Source organism: Cordyceps javanica, chromosome 6 (assembly GCF_051103115.1).
Source record: "Cordyceps javanica chromosome 6, complete sequence".
NCBI lineage: Eukaryota > Fungi > Ascomycota > Sordariomycetes > Hypocreales > Cordycipitaceae > Cordyceps > Cordyceps javanica.
In genome coordinates, this window is record NC_139300.1 from 1214786 (window position 1) to 1232547 (window position 17762).

At 37.1% G+C, this 17762-nt stretch overlaps 2 protein-coding genes across 2 annotated transcripts; both read left to right on the plus strand.

The window, feature by feature from the left end:
• Nucleotides 1-8334: 8334 nt before the first annotated feature.
• Nucleotides 8335-9654, plus strand: V2A60_008821 (PP2C family serine/threonine-protein phosphatase; the record flags this gene model as incomplete). The annotated part of the gene is made up of 1 exon (XM_083260093.1): nucleotides 8335-9654. One exon carries the CDS (start codon nucleotides 8335-8337, stop codon nucleotides 9652-9654), a length of 1320 nt encoding a protein of 439 aa, XP_083116219.1.
• Nucleotides 9655-11960: 2306 nt separating this feature from the next.
• On the plus strand, nucleotides 11961-12633 carry V2A60_008822 (uncharacterized protein; the record flags this gene model as incomplete). Its single annotated transcript, XM_083260094.1, has 2 exons — nucleotides 11961-12171; nucleotides 12227-12633. 2 exons carry the CDS (start codon nucleotides 11961-11963, stop codon nucleotides 12631-12633), a joined length of 618 nt encoding a protein of 205 aa, XP_083116220.1.
• Nucleotides 12634-17762: the final 5129 nt, after the last annotated feature.

Consider the following 17762-nt stretch of genomic DNA (forward strand, 5'->3'; position numbering starts at 1 on the left):
GAAAAATTACTTAAAATACTATAGCTTAAGATAAAAGCTTATTAAATATAAGTTTTCTATTAAACTAGGCTTATATAATATATTTTAATAGAAAAGTTATATAATTATTATTTTAAAAGTTTTATATTATTTAAGCTATAAATCTTATTTTTTTAATATTAAATATATTATAGTTATAAGCCTAGAGGCTTAATTCTAACTATTAAAAGGCTTTTTTTTATTATTAGTATTATTATTTAACTTAAAGCTAACTAATTAGAGTTCTTAATAGCTATTTTATTTAATATTTAAAGATAGCTAATAGGCTAGATTTAATATATATATTATTAGTATAAAGAGAATATAAAGGGGTTATTTTAGCTACCTAAGATATTAAATATAGTAGACTACTTATATAATAAAAATAAGGAAGTATATAGAGGTATATTTACTATATAATTTACTAACTAAGGTGCCTCTTCTAACCTACTTTAGTCTAAATGCCTATAGTTGGTTATCTTTAGCAACTCGTTATCTGGCCCTTAGTAACTACCTAGACCTAATAGATGCGGATTGCGCCCATAAGTGGGCCAGGGGAGCTCTCTACCACCGAATTATATAGTAGAAGTAACCCTTATTTTTAGGTTACTCTGTTGCAACGCTCATTGTAAAGCAACCGGAATTTTAGCGCGTATCTTGAATGCACACTCAAACTGTCAATCTAGCAGAACTTCACTTTATAGAGTACCTTCAGGTTGTCCATCCACGCCCAGCGTTCTGCGGAAAATGTGTACCACGTGCCAGGTTACCCGACAGGCTAGGTATTACGAACACTATAGCATACACGCGGGGCTAAGTAAGGCAGACCAGGGTTCGACGTACTAGTGCCTAGAAAGGACTAGAGGTTACGTAACCTCCCTAGGATCGAGGACTTAAGCCGTTAAGCTATTAATCTAGGAGTAGGATCTAGAGGATTAAAGGTTAAGCCTTTTAATCTAAGCCTATAATAGAGAGATAGATAGGTACTTAAGGAGAAGGTATTTCTATAGCTAGGTAGTCTAGATCTCTATTAATTAATCTAAGTAATAATTCTACTATTAAGAGTTAATCTCTTAATAGACTTATAAGCCTATAATACTACTATAAACTACTTATTAACTACCCTATAGCTATTTAACCTAACTTATTTCCTAAGAAATAGACCTATCTATAACTTAGATTTAAGCTACTATTATATTTTAATTAATCTTATTTAGTAAGTTACCTTAAAACCTTAAGTAGTATTTACCTTCACGATATTAACTATAAGTAGAGTTACTACTAATCCTAGTTAGGCTATATAAGCTATACGCTAGTAGATTAAAGCTATAATTACCTAGATCTAGGTACTCTAGGTAAATAATAATAGAGGAAAAGTCCTTACCCTTCCTAAATTCCCTAAACCTAAACTATTTAATAGGATAAAAGGGGATATATATACCTTCCTTACTTAAGCTAAAGCCTACCTTCGTATTAATACTACTATCGCTAACTCTACTATATAAATTCTCTATATTAGTAACCTTCTTACTAATAAGGTAATAGAATAGTAAGAACCTACTCTTAGAGACTTTCTTAATAACGAAATACTAGACGATAAAATTACTTATATTTTCTAAGACTATGATAATTTCGAGGAGTTACTCTAGACTACCTTTAAAGACCCTAATAAGATTTAAACCATAACACGTAAGCTTAAGGTACTATAATAGACTAGTTCTACCTAATACCTTATATATAAGTTTAAATATATCTTAGCTTATCTTAACTAAGATAATAAAAGTATAATAGAATATCTCTATAATATACTATATAAAGAAGTAAAGGATAAGATTATAAAGTATAATTAACCTAATACCTTTAATAAATTTACTAGTAAGATTATTAAAGTTAATAACTAACTCTATATTAGGTAACTTAAATAAAATAAATATAGCTATTAGTAGGATAATTAGCTATACTAAAACTAAGCTAATATTAGTAGACGACGAGGAAGATCTATAGTGTAATGATGGCTTAAATCTAAGTCATAGTAAGTCTGTTTCTTAGGAAGTGAGTTAGGCTGAAGCTATAGGGTAGCACGTTGAGTAGTATCGTTTAAACGGTCGTTAAGAGATTAACTCTTAATAGTAGAACTATTGCTTAGATTGATTAATAGAGATCTAAACTATCTAGACTAGCTACGGTCTTCTTTCTTTATATAATAGTTTACCTCTTTATTGTATTCCTTGGATTATAGGCTTACTCGCTCCCATGATCCCTTCGTGGCTCACTGGCTCACTCGCTCTAGTGATCCATTGTGGTCACGTGACCACAAGGCCCGATCGGGGAGCCTGCAGGCGCCATGAGGTCGTCCTTCTGGGCCGCTTCCCCGGTCGTCTTGCGTCACTTCCTATCGTTCGTAACATTATAGCTCTCTCTATTTCTTCTTCTTTAGAGCTTTAACGATAGTTAGTTTATCTACTATTTCTACTAATTAAGTTTAGGCTAGGTAAATATCTTATAATTATATTATTTCCTCTATCCTTATATCTTAAGGTTATAGTATAGATAGTATAAGTGTTTTTATCCTTAGCGAAGTATAATCTATTATTCCTTTCTAGGATAAGGAATTTCTATATTCTCTACTAGATTATCTAGTATCTAAGTTTATCTTCTTTATAAAGGGCTTAGCAAAGGGTCTACTTAGGAAATTATTAGTAATTAAGTTTCTTCTAGAGGTATTATATATAAGTATAATATAGGTATAAAGCCTAGGAAATAGTTACGTAATTATAATAAGTATAACTAATTTCTAGATACTTTAGACTAGCGTATAGTATAATATATATACGCTTATCTAATAATACTATAAGCGTAGCTAGATCTATTATGTTAAATTTAATTATTATTACTTAGTTAGGTCCTCTATTTCCTTATTAATTTTCTTTTATAATAGTATAGTACTTCTCTCTTATCTTAAAGTTAGGAATAGCTTTTTCCCCTTAATTCTTATATATAAGCTAAGTTCTAAATTCCTAGTCTCTATCTTTATTAGTAGTATTATCTATAGATATAAGATTATATTTATAGTTATCTAGCGAATAGTAGACTTTATTATTAGCTATACTAATATTTCGTATAGGTAGTTCCTTACTAGCTATACTAATATTTCTTCCTTCTACTACTAGCTTCTATAGTTTCTTTAGAGCTTTATATTTATTAGCTATATATCCTAGTTTCCTATAATTATAGTATTTAAAGGTTTTCTTATTTACTATATTAAGTTCTATTAGGCTTAGGTAAAATCTATAGGCTATATGTTATGAACGATAGGAAGTGACGTAAGACGACTGGGGAAGTGGCCCAGAAGGACGACCTCATGGCGCCTGTAGGCTCCCCGATCGGGCCTTGTGGTCACGTGACCACAATGGATTACTGGAGCGAGTGAGCCAGTGAGCCACGAAGGGATTATGGGAGCGAGTGAGCCTATGATCTAAGGAATATAATAGAGAGGTAAACTATTATATAAAGAAAGAAGACCGTAGCTAGTCTAGATAGTTTAGATCTCTATTGATTAATCTAAGTAATAGTTCTACTATTAAGAGTTAATCTCTTAACGACCGTTTAAACGATACTGCTTAACGTGCTACCCTGTAGCTTTAGCCTGACTTACTTCCTAAGAAATAGACTTACTGTGACTTAGATTTAAGCTATCGTTACAAAGCCCTACTAACTTATAACTATAGAAGAAGGAGTAGTTAAGTATAGCTATAGAGTTATAGATTAAGAAACTATATAATTTCCTATCTCTATATAAGGCTATAATTACTCCCTTACCTTAGATATTATAGAGATCTTAAAATATAATATTATATTAGGGATATCTTAGTTATAAGTAAGTAATCCCTAAGTTAACTAGAGAATAGGCTAACTTTAGTAGGATATACTAAGATATAATTATAGTAGGAAGAGTAGTTATAAAAAGGTACCTTTACTAAGTTATAATAGACCTCTAGGAATATATATAATTACTAGAAAATTAAAAGCTAAGATAATAGAGATTCCTAAGGAATACTTAAAGTATAATAAGCTATTTAGCGATAAGCTAGAAATAGGATTACTAGAATATTTATGCTAGGATTATAAGATTAAACTCTAGCCTAGTACTAAACTAATATTTAATAAAATATATCCCTAGAACCCTAAGTAAGATATAGTACTTGAGGAGTATCTAGAGGAAATATTATGAAAGGGATATATAAGACTATTAAAGTCCCTAGTAAGATACCTAGTCCTATAGGTACTAAAGAAGAATAGAAAGCTATAACTATATATCGACTATTAACTACTTAATAAGATTATAATTAAAAATTAATATCTATTATTACTTATAATAAAAATATAAGATAAAGTTAGGAAAGTAAAATACTTTATTATACTTAACCTAAGAGGAGCCTATAACCTTATACGAATAAAGGAAGGTTATAAATAGATAATAGCATTTAGGACTACTAAAGGATACTATAAATATCTAGTAATACCTTTTAGGCTTACTAACGTACTAGTAATATTCTAGACTATAATTAATATAATCTTACGTAAATAAATTAGAGTATTTATTATAGTTTACCTTAATAATATCCTTATCTACTTAAATATACTTAAGAAGTATAAGTAATATATATATAAGATACTTTAAACCCTATAAGATAATAAACTCCTAATAGAAATAGCTAAATATAAGTTCTACTAGAGTAGTATATAATTCCTAGGATTTATTATTACTTATAGAAAAATCTAGATATACTAAGATAAGATTAAAGTAATTAAGGAATAGCTAATACTAATAAACGTTAAAGATATAAGAGTATTTACTATATTTATAAACTTTTACTAAAAATTCCTAAGAGGATATAAAAACATATTATAACCTCTTACTAACCTAACTAAGAAAGATATTAAATTTAAATAGATAGAAAAAGAAGAGAAATCCTTTACTATAATTAAAGAACTTATTATATAAGAACCTATAATAAAAATACCTAATCTAGAGAGACCTTATAAAGTTAAAACTAACGCCTTAGACTATGCCCTTAGTGGATAGCTTAGATAATAAGATAATAAAGGGAGATTATACCTAGTTATCTTCTTCTTATAGAAACTCTATAGACCTAAACTAAACTATAGTATTTACGATAAAGAACTTATAGCTATTATTTAGTACTTTAAGGAATAGAGATACTATCTTATAGGAGTAAAACATAAGATTAAAGTCTATACTAATTATAAAAACCTTATATTATTTTTAATTATAAAAGACCTAAATAAGAGGTAAATTAGATAATATAAAACCCTTATAGATTATAATTTCGAGATTATATACTATAAAGGATCTAAAAATAGAAGAATAGACGCGCTTAGCTAAAAAGAGGACTTAAAATTAGAAAAATAAGTAAATAATATACCCTTATTATGTACTACTAAGGATAGGAACCTTATACTAGATACCTAAGAAATTAATATTACCTAATAAGTAAAGCTAGATAAGATATAAATATAATAAATTATATTATATAATAAAAATAATAACTACTTAGATAATTAGGAGATAAAAATATATTTATATAAGGAAGTAGGAAGCTTCTTATATAATAAATAATAGTATATCCCTAGTATACTTTAAGAGTAACTTATTAGAGAAATATATAAATACCTATTATATAGATATTAAGGTATAAGGAAGATAATTAGTTAACTAAGGAGATTATATAACTTTCCTAAAAGTAGAAAAATAATATAATAAGTTATAAATAAATATAATATTTACTAAAAAGTAAAAGTAATATAATATACTCCTTATAGTAAACTATAATTAATACTATTACCTAAGAGAGTATAGTAAATAATTATAATAAATTTTATTATTAAACTACTAAAATCTAAAAAACTAATAATAAGAGTTACTTATAATAATATCTTAGTTATAGTAGATAAACTTACGAAATATACTTATTATATTCCTTATATAGAATCTAGTAATATAAAAGATCTAGTATATATATTTTTTAAGATAGTTATTATATAGTATAGTTTACTAATATAACTTATATTAAACTAAGATAAATTATTTATATTAAACTTTTAGAAATACCTAATAAAAATAATAAAGATTAAGTAAGACTTATCTATAGTATTCTACCTATAGTTAGATAAATAGATAGAAATCTTAAACTAAGTTCTTAAATAATACCTATAGAGCTATATTAACTATTAATAAGATAATTAGGTAGAATAGCTACTACTTATATAATAGGCTTATAATAGCTTAGAAAACGAAAATATAAAGATATTACTATTTAAGGTAAACTATAGATTTAACCCTATTATTAAAATATATATAGTATATAGTATATATATACTAGTAGCTATAGTATATATAATAATAATTACTAAGATATAAAAATACTTATAGTAAAAATAAATATTTTTATAAAATTAAATAAAATATTATATAAATAAAAAGAGATTACTAGCGCTAATCCTAGAGAAGGGAGATAAAGTTTACCTTATTTATAAAAATATTAAAATAAAACGACCTAGTAATAAACTTAACTAGAAGAAAATCAGACTATTCCTTATTAAACAAAAAATATTAGACACTAACTATAAACTATTATTACCTAATAGAATAAGAATCTATCCTATTTTTTATATATTATTACTTAAAAAAGTACTAGGTAATTCTATACTTATTATAAGAATTATAGTAGAAAATATAAATAAATATAAAGTTAAGAAGATACTTAAGGTATAAGGAAATATAAAAAATTATTATTATCTTATTAAATAGAAGGGATACCTAAACTCTAAAAATACCTAGGAACTAATTAAGAACCTTATAAATTACTTAACTCTACTTAAATAGTTCTATTCCTAAGGAATATATCCTAATTAATTATATAAGTACTATCTAATAACTTAATACTAAACTTAATATCTAAAAAATGAACTAGAGTAGGATCTAAATCCTTAGAAGGAGTAGGAAGGACCCCTATAGCCTTCTAAAGCTATTCTACTTCCTCCTATTCTATATACTCTAGTTTTTTAATATTATTAATATTATATATAATTATATATATTATTTTCTTAAACTATAATTTCTTTTATTTATAAAAATACTTAATCTTAGTATCTATTATATAATATTCCTCCTTAGCTATTTTAAGCTCTTACTTAAAATATATATAGTAATTAGCTATCTAGTAGAGCTAGGCTAGCAAAATACCTTATATATTATAATAGGACTAATAATCTATTATATACTAAGTATAATAAGAAGAATTAGAAGATAAGAGTTAGTAAGAAGTAATACTTTTCTTTTAATAATAAGAATAAAAACCCTTTTCTATAGCCTATAGGTTAGAAAGAATAGAATATAATAAAGCCTTATACTACTTAGACTTTTAGGAATATAATTTTAATCTTTACTTAATAATATAATTAGTAGATATAATAGGCTATAATAATATAGGAGGGAAAAACTACCTACTACCTAGATAGCCTATTTTAAAGGCCTTAAGGGTAAGACTACTAGGGGAAGAGTATTATATTATAAATACTATAGTATATATATAAGGCTAAGTAAGATAGACTAGGGTTTGATATACTAGTGCCTAGAAAGGACTAGAGGTTATATAACCTCCCTAGGATTAAGGACTTAAGCTATTGAGCTATTAATCTAGGAATAGGATCTAGAGGATTAAAGGTTAAGCCTTTCGATCTAAGCCTATAATAGAGAGATAGATAGGTACTTAAGGAGAAGGTATTTCTATAGCTAGGTAGTCTAGATCTCTATTAATTAATCTAAGTAATAGTTTTACTATTAAGAGTTAATCTCTTAATAGACTTATAAGCCTACGATACTACTATAAACTACTTAATAGCTACCCTATAGCTATTTAACCTAACTTACTTCTTAAGAAATAGACTTATCTATAACTTAGAGTTAAGCTACTATTATACTAGGTACTATACCGTTTGTGGCTACCTACCTAAGATCAAATGTTTTGTTTCTCCTTTTCATCCTTCACGCTACATGTCAACGTTCGCCAGATACAGTGGCCACTCAATTCCTCGTCCTCGGTATCTACTTAGGGAATTCAAAGATATTGCAAGCCTTCTACTCGCCCTTTTTTTTCTCAGCCACACCCTAGCACTATGTTTCCTCAGCGCGTGGTCCTAGCTCGCACGACCAGCAGGTAAATCTTGCAGACGCAGGTCAGGAGGTTCGCCTCCAAGAACTTCTCATCTTTGGCTCCGAGTATCAAAAAGGGGATGAGATACACTACGATTGCCGGTGTCGTCGCCACGCCATGCCTTTGGTGGTTGATAACTACCCGCGACGATGCGCCAAGCCTAGAGAACCCGCCCACCCAGCATCTCTTCAGTGAGCCGGGCCCTTCTAGAGATCAGATAACGCGCATGATATCGCAAGGCGCATATTCCTTCCGCGTCAAAAGCGTTTCCGGGGTCAACAGATACGATGGCACTCAACTTGGCTCCAACCCCTTGTGCGAGGACCGGTTCATCCATGGCAAATTCCCTTCGCCATGGAATGATGGCAACCAGTGGATGACTTGGGCTGTTTTCGACGGACATGCAGGTTGGCAAACAGCAGACTTACTAGAGAAGCAGCTCCTGCCCCATGTACGACATAGCTTAAGCCAGGCCAAGTCAGCATTAATCGGAGGATCCGTACCTGACGAGATTATCCAGCAGGCTATTACAAAGGCGTTTCTTAATCTCGACGATTCTATCATCAATACAGCTCTGGACACGGCTCAAAGTAAGGAACCGCTGCAAGACAAGATCAAGAAACTTGCTCCGGCTTATGCCGGTTCATGCGCTCTGCTATCATTATATGATCCTGTTACAAGCAATTTGCATGTGGCATGCACTGGAGATTCAAGAGCAGTTTTGGGACGAAAGGGGGCAAACGGCAAGTGGGAAGCGATACCGTTATCGGTGGATCAAACCGGTAGCAACAAGGAAGAAATTGCCAGGCTCAACAAGGAGCACCCTGGCGAAGAAAACATTGTCAAGAATGGCCGCGTTTTAGGGATGATGGTCTCACGGGCTTTTGGCGATGGTCGATGGAAGTTGCCTTTGGACTTTCAGCTCGACTCGGTGCGGAAATTTTACGGTGTACCACCCTTAACCCCGACGGACGACTTTCGAACTCTTCCATATCTGACCGCCGAGCCTGTTGTGACAACCACCCAGATCGATCCCAGCACACAAACATTCTTGATCATGGCGACAGACGGCCTGTGGGACATGCTCTCCAGTCAGCAGGCTGTCGATCTGGTGGGCCAGTGGGTGGATTCACAGGTGCCAGGGGACAGCAACAGCAAATCTGAGGCAACGTACGAACCATTCGATTTTGGTCAATTTTGGAAGGGAGTGAACTGGAAGTTTGTTAAGGGTAGAACGACAAACCAAGATGACAACGCCGCCGTGCACCTCACGCGTAACTGCCTTGGCGGAAACCATTATGAGTTGATAGCAGGCCGGCTAGCCTTCAGCCCTCCATTTTCCCGGCGTGTACGAGATGACATCACTGTGCAGGTTGCTTTCTTTGACTCGAATACTTGATGAATTAGGATTAAGGCTGGTAATCTAGAGCTTGAGTTTCATTATTTATTGAGAAAATTTCTAGGTACGTATGGCATAGTAAAAGAAATACTTAGTTAAAGACTTTATACCTCTTTTAAAAGTAAAGGTAAGTATACGGGTTTATATAAAGCGTTTATTATACCTTATTCTAGCTCTAACCTCTATTATATATAAATCCTCTCCTTACTTATAGTTAGGGTAATATTATAATACCTCTAGGCTTAGCCTAAGGTTAGAGAGGAAAGAGATATAAGAATAAAGAGAGTAAGGATAAGATACTAATACTAATTCTTAGTAAAGTGTTATATATTGTATATTATATATAGAAATAAAGCTTAGGCTAGGCCTTTAGCTATTTTAAGCTTTTTATATCTTTATTATATAAGCCTAAAACTAGCAGCAGGGAGGCGTCTCACTCCTTTCGTTGCCTAGTCCCTTTGAATGCGCGCATGGATGCCAGATTCTTCGAATAAATAAAAATAAAGTTTATATTATAAATAAATAATAGAACTTAAGTAAAACTCATAATAAAAGAGCTATAATAATAAGAAAAGCTTTAAATAAATAAGAAGAAACTTAGTTATTAAATAATTATATATATTATATAACTATATTTTTAATATAATAAGATCTTAATAAACTTATTAATAAATAACTATTAGAATAATTATGATCTTATTATAAGATTACTATAAGTCACTTTAAAAATTTATTTATAAAAATAATATTATATAATAAAGATATATAAAGTATATAAAGTATATAAAGATATATAAAGAGCTATAAGAAAAGAAATACTTAAGAAAGAAAAGGAAAGATAGAGAGTAATTTATTATAATATATATTATATTATATATTAGAATCTAATAAATTTAAGGTAAGGGAATAGTATATAATAGGCTAAGGAGGACTCCCTTCTCGCTAGTAATTAATAAAGTTATTATATATATATTATAGCTATCTTCTAGCTATCTTCTTGCTATCTACCCCATCACCTTCCTCGTCCTAGCCATACTGTTCCTGACGCGGAATGTGACCGGAATTTCTAGCCTCATCTGGTGCGACGAGGGCCTGTTGCTAGTATCTCATGGACGAAATGAGAACTTACGATCGGAAACTGGCGTACCTGTGCGTTGGGTTACGATCGTTTTCAAGAATTTCCGACGAATTCTTCTATTCTGAATCACATGCTCGTGTCTACTTGGCTAGGTAGCACCCCGGAGAGAATGGCGCTACAATGTAATTCATCTGGCAACCAGCAAGGTCAACATGACATTGCAGCTGTCGCAGAATAGGCTGACGCTTGTAGCCTCAACGGAACTTGCCGAATAATGAATGCGCCCAAGCTCCCAGCGGATGTGCGTGATCAACCGAGTTGACTCGGATTTACTCCGACGCTCTGCGCAATACCGAGAGCCGGTTTCTTCCAGCAACAAAGTAGACTGCCGGCACACAGCATACAGCTCTTTTGATCCAGTAAGAATTTGAGAGCCATCACATGCTTGCTGCATTTCAAGATGCAATTGAAGCTCGAAATTGTTCCCTCATCCGTATCGTAGATGTGAGGGTATCAGCAGTCCTTTTTCCGTCGACCACGCTACTTGCCGTCGTAGACTAATTTGAAATGGGCTACCACCACAGTGTCATTGCATGTGGACCCCTGTTCAACATCGTCTTACACTGGTAGAGTAGGTGTGCTCACGTCGCAACACGCCGCAACAACCCTGCCCGAGTTGCAACGCTGACACGATTCCTACACCGAATGCAGATAATCAACATCGCTGCCACCAACAGCATCAGCCAAATGCAGCGTCTCTCCACTCAACATTGACAATCAATAAAAAAAAAAAAAAAAAAAAAAAAAAAACCAAGCGTAGACATGATCCTGAGTTGTATTATCTGACTGTGGTTGCGTGCTTCTCACACCAAATAGCTCCATTTGCAGCTCGCTGGTCAACAATTGCCGAGCCCTTGCATGCAACTGCCGTGATATCGGAGATGCCGAGGATAGAAGTTGAGAAGCTATGTTCCGTTACTCTTGAGCCAAACTGATCAGATGCTGCATAGAGAACCTTGAGAGTCTTATCACCGCCGAGATTGCCGCGAGGAACACCTCGAAAGAGACCGATACATACGAATGTAGGCTATAAGTCGTGAGTGTATAAATAATTTCTGGCTGCCGACATCTAGTTGAATATATTCAAGCTCGCTCCAGCGTCCTTTCAACCTTCTTGGCTCTGATATTTTCCAACCCATCTACACTTTCATCGTTCAGTTTTCTCATCATGAAGCCCTTTCTCATCTCTATTGCCGCATGGGCCTTTTGCGCCTTTGGAAGCCCGTTATCTACTGAAGCCAACGGAGGCCTGGGTTCTGCTGAGCGAAGCTCCCGAGGCATTGGCAGCATCAGCTTCCCGTCGGCCGACTCCAAGGAAACAATTCTAAGTGTTGTGTCCTCAACCCTGACTCAAGTCCGAGAGGACCTCCAGTCAATCAGTACGGCATACCAAAACTGACCTCGTCAAGATATATTGACTTATACCATTCGCAGATGAGACTCTAGCCAGCTTCAAGTCTGGCGGTATTTCAAAAGACGAGGCCAGCAACCAAGCCAGTTCTTCCCTCCAGACTCTCTCGGAGAAACTGAGTGGCGGTATTACGCGCCTCTCTGCCACCCCGTCTCCAGGCATCAACCCAGAGGATCTCGATGAGGTCCTCAAAGCACTTGACCATATTGTCAATGAAATAATCATTACATTCATTGACATAATCAAGTTCTTGGGCAGCCCCCAACTGGCATCTGTGCTAAAGGCTGTTCTGGAGGTACTATACGATTTCTTGAGTACAATTGCTAACTTGGTCGACATTGCAATTCCTGCTGGCGTGAAGCTTTTGGTTCCTTTCCTCAAAGTCCTCCGCAATGCTATAATCACGATCGTTATCGGGCTTCTGGTCTGAATGGCTTAGTTGCAGCGGCCTACTTTGACTCATAGGGCAATTCTCTGGAATAATAGGGCCAAGGTCGGTGACATTGACAGGGTACATTTTGTGGTCTCTTTTCGTTTCTTGCCAACGGTCCAAGATGTTGTGCCTAGAATAGTATACAGGGCAGTCCTTAAACGCTTTCTGAGGCAATAAAAGCTACAAATCTGCTCACAAAACTAGTCCACGTGGTTTGGAATGTAAAGTTCGTTAGTAGCTGTTATGTTTGCATGTGTCCGTGGTGCCGGCAGCGGCCACAATCCTGCCAGCCACTTGTAGCCTGTCTGCTCCTTCATGCTAACATGAACTTTATCGCTCTGCATCCGCCATTATTCGTTTGGCTCATACTTAACGCAATGAGAGTCTCAGTTCCTTGCTTTCCGCACCCCGAAGGGTAGCTGCTTCCTTGTCATAAGGACGTATTGAAGGCCTCGGCATGAGATGGAGTCTTGAGCCCTCATTATAGCAGCTCCAAACCGCTTCATGATCTCTACAAAGACAGAAAAATACGTTTGACAGAGGCGCCACACTAAGTTTGAGGGCATCACTACAACTGCGTGATCGATAGATTACTGGGGGGAGCCTCAATGTCTCCGATTTTTTGTCTGTAGGGGGTTCGTAATATCATCAACAACTCCCACTCAAATTAGGCGATGCCACAATATCCGGGAAGATGTAACCCCGTCGTCTCCACTCAAACTTAAACGCCGAGTCCCAGATGTGACTGTAGGACTGAATGTTATGATTAAGCCCTGCATGCCATGTGCCTGCCACTCCACGTGGAGACGCTAAAAATACCACCCCCAGTACGGAGTACTGTACAACTAACAAGTAGCCGAATATAGTATGCTTGTGTATGATTCTCGAATGTGACAAAAAGGGCTGAGACGCAAACGTCGGCCAACTGGCTGTGCTAACTCTGTCATCAATGTTGTCAATCTCGGGCACTGTCGTAGATAACAACTCGTCTCTGATACTGGGTAGGAATCAATCTTTCTAGTTCACACCGAGGAGATACATCGGAAGTTTGCCGAGGTTGGATTGACCTGTCTGTCAGCCAACAGGCCCACTGCAGCCATCTGAAGCCTAGAAGCCTTTCCTCCCGGCTGTTTTTTTGGGCTGATTTCCGAGTCGGGGTTTAAGCCAAAAGCCTCCGCAATAACATGCCGATGTTTGCTGCACCTGAGCCGCTTGTCCCTCTTTACCCATGGTCACTTGAGGCAAGTGACAGCAGCCGAAACTCAAGTAGTTGTAGTAGCAACACCCATGTAATTCCGTCTACACGACTTATGATAAAAACCCGAAAAAAGAAAGAAAAAGAAAAAAGAAATCCGTCAGCGCGAGGCCAAAGCGGAATCGCAACCAGCAGTTAGAGACAACCACGGGAGAACGTACATTCGGTATGGCTGTTAGTTCCCGACTGCACAAGAAAAATCAGATCAGATATTCCTATGCTAGTTGCTGATCCTCAGCCAGCTGCGGAGTGGGTCTGACATCTCTATGCCAAAGCTGCCAGTCCTCTGCGGGATGCAAGAAGCTCGTCGGACATCTCCATGCGTAATACCAGTCCTCTACGTGATATGAGAAGCTCACCCAACGTCTCCATATTGGATGCTATGTAGACCTCTCTCTCCAAAGTAATATGGCGACCACTAGTCAGCCAGGGTGCGACCAAGATACATACACGCTGGGGTTAGCCAAACTAGCACCGGGAAGGGGAAATTGCGGGCACTGATCAACACTCGCACTTGCGTCCCACGCCGCCTATCTTAGGCGATCAAGCCATCTACTCATTAGTACAAGGGACAGAAGAGCTAGTGGCCAATCCGGGTCTAGATCCTAGTTGTAGTGTTGCAACCCTGCACAGCTCGTCTTCGCTTGATGTTGGAGACAGAGGTATTCATGTCATGGGGTTCAGTGGAGAGGTCTACGCATGTCTCGTCGAATCTTGCACGTGAAGAGGATTCATTGTAAATCGAGGTCTGGCAGCCATAACGAAACATATATCAGGGCCCGAATTCTAATACTTCAATAACCATGCTAAACTCCCTTTACATCTTCAGGTAACTCATCGCCCAAGTCTGATAACTTGGTACATAATAATTCTTCACAAGTCTTCTTCATTTTTTTCGTATACTCATCATCATTAGGCACGTTGGCCGTTACAGCCGACCCAGCACCTTCAAGCGTTGCGCAATACGTAGCCAGATCAGCCAATGTCGTGAATTCAGTCATCCAACAGCGAAACGTTAACACATCTAGCTGTGAGTCAGATAGTTCCGGAAATTCCCTATTACGAAACAGCGTAATCGTTTCTGGGCCTAATTCCTCGTATGGCTCAATGCCACGCGTTATATTATAGAGGATAGAGCCGAATGCAAACTGCTCAGTCCCGGCCCCGTAATAGAAGTGTCTCGGAGAGGACCATGGTGGTGGAAGTCCGGGATCTCGATCACCGATTTTAGCACAGCCATCAAAGTCAACTAGCTTTAGATGGTCGTCGCTGTCGAGGAGGAGATTTGATGGGCGTAGATCCCCCTGGACTAGCCCGAGGGTTTCTAGCCAAGCAAGCGCGTGAGACAATTCCACAGCCCACCGCCCAATCTTGTCTGTTGGCTCTAGACGCAGAACTTCATAGCACTTTAGCGTCTTAGGGTCTCGGCGCCGGTTGTTTCGTAGGCGATGGTCGAGGCTGGTAGGCAACCGCTGCATAAAGTGCGCGTAAGGGAGCCGGAGAAAGCTCTGGATGAAGTGCGGGGGCGGGCTGCTTCTCTCAATCAGCTCGTATATACTCATCTCGTGGCGGAACTCGTTTTGGCGGTCTGTGCAGAGGTATTTGAGGGCGATGCCAGGGGAGACTTCGAAAACCCATCCCGTCGCGCCCACGGAGATGAACTTGCATTTGTTAAACAGTGAATAGGGAAGCACTTGATCTAGCCTATCCGGCATGATTGTGATGATGATGGGTCGATGGATTGAGTGGCGTGTAATGGGTATATGGGGAGCGCGAGCAGCAATCAATAGTACGGAGATGGAAGTGAGAATTGAAAGATGGTATCTCCAAGTCTGTTGGGTGACGACTACTTATGACCTAGCATGACTAATCAGCACACCGCTACAACCGGCGTGGCCCTTACCTCAGCTCGCCATACACAGCCCCCCAGTGAGACAGCAAAAGAATATCAAAAAAGCTGGCGATAGACAGCTTGACAGCTAATCAGTCCCCTATGAAGAGCGGATCTATCTTGGCGTGAAGGCTTACAGACGGGCGGGACTTCATTAGTGTCTGTGGTTAGCAGTAGTTATCTAGTCCCCTTCTTAGTGGTAAGCTTTTTTTCCTATTCAGGTAGGGAGGCTACGTTATAAGCCCCCTAGAGGAATGCAGCTGTTTTGGCCGCATGTTATTCGTTATCACGCAGCAATCATTGATCATCGAAGCAGGCAATACAAACAGTGCGGCAGCAGCATGGCGATCTCGCGGTCTTCCCGATCTAACCCTGGCCCGCTGTTCAGTCCCTGAACAGGTAGTAAGTGCCAGCAAGGAGGGGGTTTGCGGCACAGTCTGACCTAGCCATGGAGCGCTGACGACGCATGAAACCCAGACACTAGTTCACTCCTCACCTTCCTGTAACCTGCTTTTCGATTATTACTCCTAGCAAAATATCGATTAGTCGCTCACGTTTTCAATAAACGTAACATGAAATATAGCGAGTTTCCATTGTGACGATTTTTAGTAGCTTCTGCCCGTGCAGTAAGACATGGGCCGATACACTCCAATATCGCTGCCACGGCGACACGAATACTAGCTTTTAATCTGCACAATTTTGAGGGAACACATGCCACTACTACAGCACTACTACAGCCATCAGCTCCCTTAGTAGCAAAGATACGGCCCCCCAATTTGCCTACAGGGCGCGGCATATCTGGCTCTAGGCATGGAATAGTGGTAAAGCCGGGTTATGATATTGATTATACGGCTCAAAAGCTAAATAACGTTTTAAAGCTTGGCGGTGTCGGGTATAAAACAGTGAAAAATACCTCTTTGAAGCTGTTCAACAGGTCATTCTGCAAAATGCTTTGACAAAGCGAGTCAAACTGATCCATGATCATAATCCTTACCCATAGCTCACTCAGCTGGTCATCAGATATAAGCTGCCTCCTTGTAGTTAGAAGCCTGGCTAACCCGGTTTCACGACATTTTTCAGTCAAGTGCGTTGCCATTGCTTCGATTGCCGTGATTCCTAGAGTCAGCAGTTAAAATTTGTCGGCGTCGGATGAAAGCGTATAAATTCTTACCGCATTTCGTAATGCTCCCTGTGCATATCAGCTTAGCATTAATCCAAAATTGACTTTGAGTTGGGACCTACTACTGAAGGCAAAGCAATGAAGCTTCCTCAACTGCTTGAGTCCGTTTTCATCGAGGGTGATGGTAGCCCATGTTTCGAATCCAGGCGATTTATTCTTCAAGATATCGTTTCCAACAGCAAAGTACATCATGTTATTCAGCGCATCACATTTAAGCAGTCTCGAGGCTGTTGATTGAATGACTGTTGGCAATCGTCTGTATAAAAAGACATGGAAGTACGTACCCTTTGCCACAATGTCTTCAGGTCCATCGAAAAAATTGTCACCATCGATTTTGTGAAATTGGCCGAGTTCCATCTGTCGCCATTGTTTGAGGTAAAGCCAGAGCCGCCGCCGGGGCAATTGTCGATATATATCCACAAGATACTCACGATTCGCCTGTCGCAAGCCCTCATCGATTCCTTGCGACCAAACATCGATTTTGATCCGCAGCTGCCTCATACGAGAGGCTTGATCCCAATCTTTAGGAAAAGAAGTTTTTGACCCGCCTGGGGATATGAATATATTAGTGACGGTGGTTTTTCTTTTAAGGCTCGATATACCTATCATACCCAAGCTTTTATATATCGACATGAATTTTGTAGGACTGTCATCTTGAATTCCGTGCAGAAGTGACGGTAGAGCTTGTCGCAGCTTTGCAAGCTGAATAAAGAATGTTTCGTCGTGTGTCGGCACTGGAAGAGCTAGTTCTTCCATATACAGCTTCGCTGAGGAGCCTTTGGAGATTAATAATCGTTCTA